This window comes from Apostichopus japonicus, chromosome 3, assembly GCF_037975245.1.
Source record: "Apostichopus japonicus isolate 1M-3 chromosome 3, ASM3797524v1, whole genome shotgun sequence".
Lineage (NCBI taxonomy): Eukaryota > Metazoa > Echinodermata > Holothuroidea > Aspidochirotida > Stichopodidae > Apostichopus > Apostichopus japonicus.
In genome coordinates, this window is record NC_092563.1 from 5115001 (window position 1) to 5124660 (window position 9660).

At 39.1% G+C, this 9660-nt stretch overlaps 1 protein-coding gene across 2 annotated transcripts in view; it reads right to left on the minus strand.

Annotated features, from left to right (window-relative positions):
• The window catches only part of LOC139958383 (uncharacterized protein C20orf96-like), a 9192-nt gene extending 1379 nt beyond the window's left edge, over positions 1–7813 (minus strand). For both annotated transcript variants that reach the window (XM_071955432.1, XM_071955421.1), the window contains exons 1-9: positions 7754–7813; positions 6715–6901; positions 5765–5966; positions 5105–5159; positions 4340–4384; positions 4028–4127; positions 2979–3136; positions 1997–2164; positions 1013–1155 (exon numbers count right to left, since the gene is read on the minus strand). In XM_071955432.1, coding sequence (XP_071811533.1) covers positions 1013–1155; positions 1997–2164; positions 2979–3136; positions 4028–4127; positions 4340–4384; positions 5105–5159; positions 5765–5966; positions 6715–6877 — 1034 coding nt within the window. In that variant the 5' untranslated portion in view covers positions 6878–6901; positions 7754–7813. The remainder of the gene's footprint in view (positions 1–1012; positions 1156–1996; positions 2165–2978; positions 3137–4027; positions 4128–4339; positions 4385–5104; positions 5160–5764; positions 5967–6714; positions 6902–7753) is intronic.
• Positions 7814–9660: the final 1847 nt, after the last annotated feature.

Sequence of the window (9660 nt, forward strand, 5' to 3'; positions counted from 1 at the left end):
CGTTTCATGTGAGTACTTTTTTTGTGAGTACTTTTGATTCATATGATATACAAGACCCTTTATCTATGTTAACTGCTCTGTGGCGGTTTTTGTAAGCAAATGATTTAGCATGTTGAATGTGACAACATTGCTTGTGTCTTGTTATGAATATCTCAATATTATCAGAAAATTGAAAATTTCTGATATTGGAATGATTTATTTGGTGAAAGCAAGCACTGGCAACTCCCTGATATGTTCACAAGGATTACTCAACCACTAAATATTAATACTGAAATTCATTGTACCGATTGTTTTGTACGTTTAGAAATGTGAATACTCATGAAGTACTCATCCTCAGTGAGTAACAAGTATTTTAGCAACCCAGTACAAGTACTGAATGATGACTAAAAGTACCTTCACACCCAAGTACTTTATACTGAGTGCAAGTATCTAGTTAATGCCAAATGCCAAAAAGTACTTGACAACTACTTGAGTACCAAGTACTTTTCAAGTACTACGACACTGCTAGTTACTGCTAGTCCTGTAATTAAAATAAAACAACAGATGTCGTTTTTGGCATATCAACAAAGCAGCATTTTCACAACCGCTCACCTAATTTTACTGCACAAACTAATGTCACTCAAATAGAATGAACAGAATGTACTGTACTGGGATCAAAGCTCATTCGCTGAAGCTATATTAACATAAAAATCTACTCCAACATTTTTTCTATCGCAGATTTTCTTAGTTACCGAGATACCTAATCAGCGTGGAAGGCAGTTTACACATGCAGCTAAAGCAGTATAGGGATGTGACACATGAATCTGGCATACTAAGAGAGAGAACACTGTGTGATCTGTAACACTGTTACTCCCCTCCTGGTTTGGCCGCTATCACCCCCCCCCCCCACCGCCCGCCAACCCTTGACCCCTGCCAGTGGAAACAGATAAACAAAAAGGAAACAAATGGTATCTTTCAATGCTTACTTTGTCCAAGATGCTAATGTAGAATCACCACAAAAAAGGCCACTTACTTTGTGATTTCTTGAAATAAATGAGGGAACATCTGCTTTCGTAGGTCTGTCTTGGGGTCTATTTTCAAGTCTTTGATGGCCCTCTGTAGCTGTGGAATAGTTTCTTCAATGGTCGCATTTTCGGCTAAGTGTCCTTCAATTTCCTGAAATAAATATTAACGATTTCCCTGACGACATATTCTAAGGTACCAATTGGTACTTTATCAAGCTTCATCGGTACATTAGTAATTTAAAGTCTTGCCGAGTTTCACTACTAACTTCAAAATAGTATACAATATTTATTACCAATTCAAATTGCTTTATCTGTAATCTTGATCATTAAAGCTGCATGTAACGTGAAAAAAAGCTTCAATATTGCTCAACATGAAAAAGAACCAATTAACGGATGATTACCCTAACGAGCTAGTGATAGTTTGCCTTAAACCACAAGTAGTGTATTAGCGATACAAGGATTACAGGTTCAAGTCCTGGCCAGATCATACATACATATTAGACACTTATATAGCGCTGCTACATCTAGATCGTAGCACTTTGACAACTTAGCCTTGGTCATTGGTAACTTGTCACACCTACACACCAAAGTGTGCTCAATTCAATCAATCTCTCCTGGGGCACCACAGTGCACCACAACCACGTGTCCCCCTGGGGACTTCCCATAGAGTGCAGCCACAAACCGGCGCACGCAACTATATTTACAAGTTACCTCGCAAGTCCCCATTTATACACCTGGGTGAAGAGAGGCAATGGAGATAAAGTGCCTTGCCCAAGGACACAACGCAATGATCTGGTCAGGGCTCGAACCTGTAATCCTTAGATCACCAGTCCACTGACTTAACCACAATGCCCCCCAGATCATCACAATGCTTCATTGGTCAAGGCACTTTAATCTCCAAAGCCTCTCTTTTCACCCAGGGTGTATAAATGGGGACGTGGGAGGTAACTTGTTAAATTATAGATGCATGGCGTAGAGGAGGCGTACAGTACCTTTCTCATGGTGATGTTTTGTAGCGCCATCTCCTTCAGGCCGTCTTGAAGGGTATCCATGACATCATTGGTTGCATCCTCCTTCAAATCCTCCAATTCTTTCACTTGTTGCTGTTTGTATTTCATCTTCTCCAGCTCCACCATAGATTCAAGTTCAATATGTTGTTTCTATCAAATGAAAGCACAAGAATAAATCATAGATTTATCAAGAAAACAAATATAGAAAAATGAACATATCACAAATTGCAGAATCTGCCACCTGTAAAGCAAAGTTGTCATTGCTTCCGTTGAGATTTTTAAACATGATTTTAATATTTCTTCTATAAAATAAGTAAATGAAGTCGACAGGAAAATTACAAACTATTTGAAATGTTAAAAAAATAAACAAAAAACAACAACTTTGGGCTAGAATTGGATTTGGACCAATGAATTTCTCCTTTTTCTTTTTCATCTTACGACTGCTCTCATGTCTTTCTCTATTTTATTTTATTTATTTTAACTTTTGTTTTCTAATCCTTTATAGAAGGAGTGGAATCTTAAGTCATTACTGCTGCCTGCCTACACATGGTATCTCTAATGAAGGCAAATGCAACTTTATACTGAATTTGGCATTCTGCAATAATTTGACCGTAGCTACAGGTCAATTGTTCATTTAACAAGCCTGGATATTGAAAGAAATGCATTCTAAGTTGGAGTGTGTTATCATTTATTAAGTGATGCCTAAAGTGATGCACAATAGATTGAAAAGGTGGTTAATAAAAAAATAAATAAAAACAAGTTGGTATCATCTACTGTTGATGCTAATTATTCATCAGCTTATCGCTGAAATGTTCGGTGCCACCAAAAATAATCTTTACTTTTCGATGGATTGTGTAAAACGCTTCTGCACTAGTTATATCCATGCCATGGAAAGTAACTACACAGATAAGGAATTTTAGAAAGTGAAATGCAATCTTGAGTTGCATGACATAGATATATATACCTTGTGTCGTTGTCTTAGACTGGAGATCTGTAGCTGTAACTGGGATATGTGCATTGCACTAACTGGATAATCTCTGTCTTTATAACTCATCAACATGGATAGTTCTTGCTTCTTCATTGTCAGGTTATCTTCTGCATTTTTCACTTGACCATCTAAAACTGTGATTGATGTTAAAAAATATATATATAATTACAATATTCCAATGGTAGCGATGGATACATGGGGAAAAGATTTCATCTCAAAATGGCAAATAAAACTTCATGGAGAGAAAAGCATAAATGCTGAAATGTTTTGGGTAATAACCAAAGCCAGATATGAAAACATATACTCATAGATTCATTAAATATTCACAAAAGTCTCACAAACTGTTCAAAACAATGCTGTGAAATGACCTACTTTTTAAGAGCTGTAGTTAGGTAGTGAAAAAAAAGATTACGGACAGTGTTGGATTTATCCAGGAGAGGGAAATACCCAGGAGCCAAAAGGTCAAGGTCAAAATATACCAACTTTTCTAATTAAAGGGTGTGAAGACTCGCGCAAAAAGAAAAGTCTAATGCCGGTAATTTGACCTAGTTTCGAATGAGGTGTAACAGAAGTGTTAAACACCACCATCGATCCCAGAAAATACAAACACCTTGCTACGTCGGTAATTAGACACTAGTGTACAGTCAGTACATACAGCTGCGGTCAATACCCACAGCACAGTGTATAAACGATACAGCGAGGGACATCTCAGGTCCAGCTAAAGATAACAAGGTATCACGCTTCATTACTGTCTGCATTTTGTAGCGACACAAACAAAACGTCACTTGCAAGCAACAGAAAGTTAACTTTTTAACGCACGGGGTTTGGGGCGAGTCTTCAATGCCTTTAAGTTATACACATAATAATGGAGATTGAGTTGGAGGGTGGGAGGCGGGTGCAAGAATATCAAATTCAACCCAAGATGTAGCTTTAGATGTGAAGGTTTTTAGGTCAAAGACATTGACTTTGCTTGATACAGGAGTTCCACTTAACTACCCTGTCACTGAATTGTTCAAAGCGCTCACCTGCTAATTCTTGTTTGGTGAAAACCATCGCTTTGTGTAACTCTCCTTTGGCTTGAGCTTTCTCTCTCTCAAATTTTGTGGTCAGAGTGGTAACGGCTCCCTGTGATATCAAAACATCAGAAAGCATCGTCAACAAAACGTAGTGTGCAAACTATATGTAATAAGAAAATAATTCCTATTATGCAATCTGTTGAGAACTTTACGATTCAGGTACAGTGACTTAACAAGAAAGTTGTTCAGATTGTTTTCTTTGTAGCAAGTTTGAATCCCCTCAAATCTTGTCTTTGGAGACGCTGACTGTAAGAGACTTACCCTGTATCTTTCGTACTTCTGTAAGAGCGATGTGACCTTGCCGTGCTGTGGGTGAGAGAAATAAAATGAAACATAGCGATTCTAGTTTACAATATAACAATTGAAGAAGAAATACTACCACCACTAACAAGTGTCCATTATAACTATTTTGTAATTCTTATGCAAATTGATTGTAATTGAATCTCCTTGACCTAACCCCCCCCCCCCGCCCACCCCCTCCCCAATCACTAATGGTTATCAGTCTTATTCCACTGTAACAACAAGTGCTGTCCTCTTTCTTTCTTCTTTCTGTTTTGTTGCTAAAATGCATTGAAATCACACCCATCTCAAATTGTCTGTCTGGTTCAGACATATTATTATCTTTGACATTATCCTGAACCAGGAGGTTGTTAATGTGAATTTGCTTTCTTTGTTTCAGGCAGATATGTTTGACTGGGAGCAGAAGACTGTATATATATCCACTTGCTAATTTCAAGAGATATCATAAATGACATTTTTTTAAGTCCAGTGTAAACTACTCAAATATAATTATGTAATTTACTTGACTGCTCATCTGAAAGACATCACAGATACCAAAAAACATTCCACAAGAAACAAATTATTCCGTGACAACCATTTTAATGCTATTCCTTACATCTGATCTGATCACATCTAATTAGGTTATTGAATGGTGTAAACAGAGCAAACGAGAATATCGACATGCCATTTACATAGAGGTTGGGGGGGGGGGGGGAGGGGACAGTCACATGATACATCAATACTTACCACATCTTTCTCTTGCTGTTCGATTTCTATTCTCATCTTGGCGTTTTCCTCCAAACTGTTGGAAACATGTGGTCAAGGAGGTTCACGTTATCCCAATTCACTCAAATTCACAGGGCTACCATATGTGTGGGCATTGCCACTATTTATGGTAGTTGTGTGTTTTCTTCTCCTTCTATTGTTTACATAATTACCAACAAGTGCAACCTTCGTAAACATAGGATTATTTCAAACATATTCCAAACCATAGCGTACACCCTAACATACACTCTTTAACCCATTGAAATCCAGCTTGCCTAGGGGTTCATATTGAAAAGAGAAAAAAAGTAGGATACAGGTAAAACCCACAGAATGTTACACATTTTAATAGGTTTTTGGAAATCTGAGCAGCCTGACTACAGGTTATAATTGGTTCAAAATGGCAAAAGTTAACAAGAAGAATATAAGCAATATATATAAGCTAACTACTGTAAAAGTAGCAACCATTGATTTACTACGTGAATAAATGACTTCTCCTACTGATAACAGTGAAGAATAAATTTTGGTCAAATGTTAATTGCTGTGCATTAACTACATGTACTGTACACCATTTAGAATGGATCCAGAATCAACAATGTTTGCCAGTGACTCATCTTCAAAAAAACAAAATCAAAACAAGGATACAGCGATTCTTCTCTAGCTTTGTAACTCTGTAGAGCCTTCAGCCGAGATTTGATGAGTAGGTTTAGAATTTTGACTTCTTTCAGTGCGTCCACGTTTGGGTCATCTTTGGGTGCCTCTGGACCGCTCCGGTGATGGGCTCTGTGAATGCAAGAGTGTCTCTCCTGATGGGTCTTCTTGGGCCGTCTATCCACATGGCCGACGACTGATGAGAAAGACAATGTTACATCTTGTGTAGACGAAACTGCTCCCAGTGCAGACAAGGATTTTTAAGTATAAACTCATCAGAAAGTTAATTGAACAACCTAACCTTTAGTTGGAAATAATTCATGTATTGCTTAGGAGGTTATGTGCTTAGGAGGTTACGTGGTGACTTGATTCAGGTTTTCAAGATTGTGTATGGTTTTGACAATTTATCCTTCACTGACTTCTTCATGTTTGCTAATAATAGTTGTACCAGAGGTCATCGTCTTAAACTCCAAAAGTCACAAAGTAGGATTAATATTCGGCATAACTTTTTTTGTAATACGGTTGTGAATGAGTTGAACGGTTTGCCTGAGAAAGTTGTACAGGCAAGTAGTGTGAATTGGATTAAGAATGCTTTGGACAAGCACTTTAAGCATTGAAATCAGTCTGAGTGTTGGTGTCTTCAGTTTTTTTCCTCTCTCCTATAGGGTCCTTGATGGGGACTTGAGTGTCCCTCCTGATCCTTTTCTTTCTACTAAACTAAACTATGTATTTTAAAGCAAATTGGTCCTGAATTCATCTTCCTCAAAAAATGTTTTGCTCTTGACTTAAGTAGTAGTTTATATGGCTACTATGATGTTGATTGAAAGGCTGATTGATGGCTATCTTAACTAGAGTGGAAAATGATCTGATGTAGTATTATTACACCTCGTTAAAGTTCAAGTTGTTACAACATCAGAAATTGCTAATAATTATGGAGAACTCACCAAAAGTTGTATCTTCTTCTTCGGAAGAGGAATCAGCATCTTCAGCTGACTTTCTCTCAGATGGGATACTCGTTCTCTGCCACTTATTGTACTCTCTTGGTGAAATATGAACAAACTTATCTATCCCTCCACTATTCACTGGATGGTGAGTCTGTTGCGTCATTTTCCTTTATGAATTACTGAGACTCTACATAGAAAGAACAGAGAATACAAGGGAACACTGTATGAATGACATATGCTGTTAGAAATTCTGGTTGCATCACACATGAACCCATACTTTGTATTCAGTTGTTAACAGTACAGTATGAGATTAACTGAGGCCCAGCAATGTGACGGGTGGTTAACAATATCATGTGACCTCCAGTAATGCAATACAAAGGCTCGTTAGACAGTCATGTGACAGACATCAAGTTCATCAACAATCTCGAAGTTAGTTAATCTTAGATTATATAACCTAACTTAGGCCTATATTGAATATGTGAATATGGGATGCATAAGGGCTCTCTGAAGAAATATGTGCTAAAATTTATGAGTTGTTCTTCTACTTGTAGTAATAGGGTCATTTGCAAAATGACTTCTGACTCCCAGTCCTACTCCTAAGCATTGATGAATTTTTCAGCCACTCAAAAAACATATCAACATGACAAACAATTTGGCGAAGTTTGCGCAATATTCAGTATGTTCTGAATTCACGGAATACATACAGCTGCTGTAGTTAGGTAAATTTGTTAGGCCTTATATTATATTTATAATCTTCATACTAAGGCAGCCGTTAGGCATAGCTTTGTGTACATAGGCCTACGCTACACACAATTGAGTTACGCATTACGTAACGGTAGCCTACCATTGCAGTCTGTACAAGGCAATCATCAAGTGTATAGGATTTCCCTAGCAACGTTAGACGCACAGGATTGAAGATTGTGGCCTGAACATACGTTGTAGTTGGAACATTTTCAACCAGGACAGGGCTACATATAATAAAGAACGAGACTCTTCTACGAAAAGAAGGATTGGCTTTTTCTTACAATAAAAGTCTTACCAAGGTATTGGAAATTAAATAGAATTTTTCAGGTCGACCGAATTCGTTTGCAATATGGTGTAACCAAAAGACAATACTGGTTAATGGCCAAACATTTCGGCCAGAAAGAAAACAGCACTCATGACTACCTCCTCTATACCCTTGTGCCCTGGACAGGGTAAGGTAAAGGGAGAGCGGGAGGAGACATTACTTAGCACATACTCACATATCACTATGACCAGTGGGACTCCCATCGATCGACATCTTGCGGGTGATTCTACTGGTGTGTGAATGCGTATAAACTGTCTATGTATAACTGTCAATAAGGGCGTATTACCCAAGTGCTATGATTGTACAGAGTACATCTCTGGTCAGTGGCGTAGCCAAGGGGGGTGGGGGAGGGCAACAACCTCCATGAAAGCATGTCGCCCCCCAGTCGCCCCCCCCACTGGGATTTTGGGTGTCGAAAAAATTTCATGTGCGAAAAATATATCATTGGTCTGAATGGTTTCGAATCTCCATGATGACCACTCACGAACGACCGCGGACCGGCAGTAGGCTATAGTTGCTGAAAAACCGGACGTGACATAGCGCATAGGCCGGGTTTTCACTTCTGGGACGTACCCTGATGCTCTTAAAACCGCTAAAAAACAAATTTTCAAGAAAGGAGACAATACTATCGCTGAGAATCAGTCTATCACCCTAATAAAGTTTCAGACGCAATCTTTGATCATGTCAGTTTGACATATAGTTCGGTCATTCAGTATGTTACTTGGCTGAAAGCCCAGTCAATCTTTCCTTATTTTCTACGCGCAATTTGCAGATTTGTCGAAAAATGTCAATGCCGGTGTCAAACTCACAATTTTGTAGTATGTCTCCCAGGACGGCAAGTCGAGAAACTCACATGCAGTCGCGGCGGATAGCTTCCTTCGCCTATAGTATGTCCGGGGACATTTTGGGGCATCGTTCCTATAGGCCTATATCTGAGGGCCTGGGGTCATTCCTTGACTGACTTGGTGTAATATAATGTGCCCATTTCGAAGTATATGTATTCACAGATTGTTAGTTGCCATGGGTTTGAACAAATGAGGGGTATTCTATCCTGAAACATAGGGCAAAACGGGGCTTGGGTTCCCAGTTCGCCGCATCATTTGTCAACTTGCACTGGGTTCTAATGTTGATGTCAATTGGAATCACTAATAACAGAAATAATCCACCAAAAAATTAAGGCCGCATGAACTTTATTGCAGATTTCCTGAGTGACGAATTTGTAATTTTCTCCCGAAATCACGCAACTAGATGGCTGCTATCCAGCCTGGCAAGTGCCATCTCCAGCGATCTGGCAGGTATTGAAATCTGAAATTTTCTTGGTACGCTGCGCGCCAACTTATGGTGGCGCTCCGCTTAGATAGTACTGGCGGCCGGAATACTCGAATCGATTACGTCCCCCCCCCCTCCCCTTACGTTTCAAATCGGATTGACGCCCCTGCTTGCAAGGCTTGGGAACTGTCATTTCCGACGATCTAGGAGGCCTTTTTAGCTAAAAATTTCGGTACGCTGCGCGCCAACTTATGGTGGCGCTCCGCTTAGATAGTAAAAAGACGCCCTCCCAGGAAATGGTCAAGCCCCCCCAGCGCCCCCCCCACTGAAAAATCCTGGCTACGCCACTGCCTCTGGTGCTTTGAATGTGACAATTTACACAGAAATACCACTTTTTATATAGGCAAGCCAAGCCGTAATGAGAAATGAATTTGTAGCAAGTGGTATCACTGTAGTCGAGTGGTACGGACTTAGGTATTTGACACAAGAACCGGGGTTCGATACCACTTGCTATATATTATAAAGAAAATCCACGTATACTCTAAATGAAAATATTATTAAAGAAAACCAGAAAAATAAGATATGACTCATAATTGACAAATAAGGAG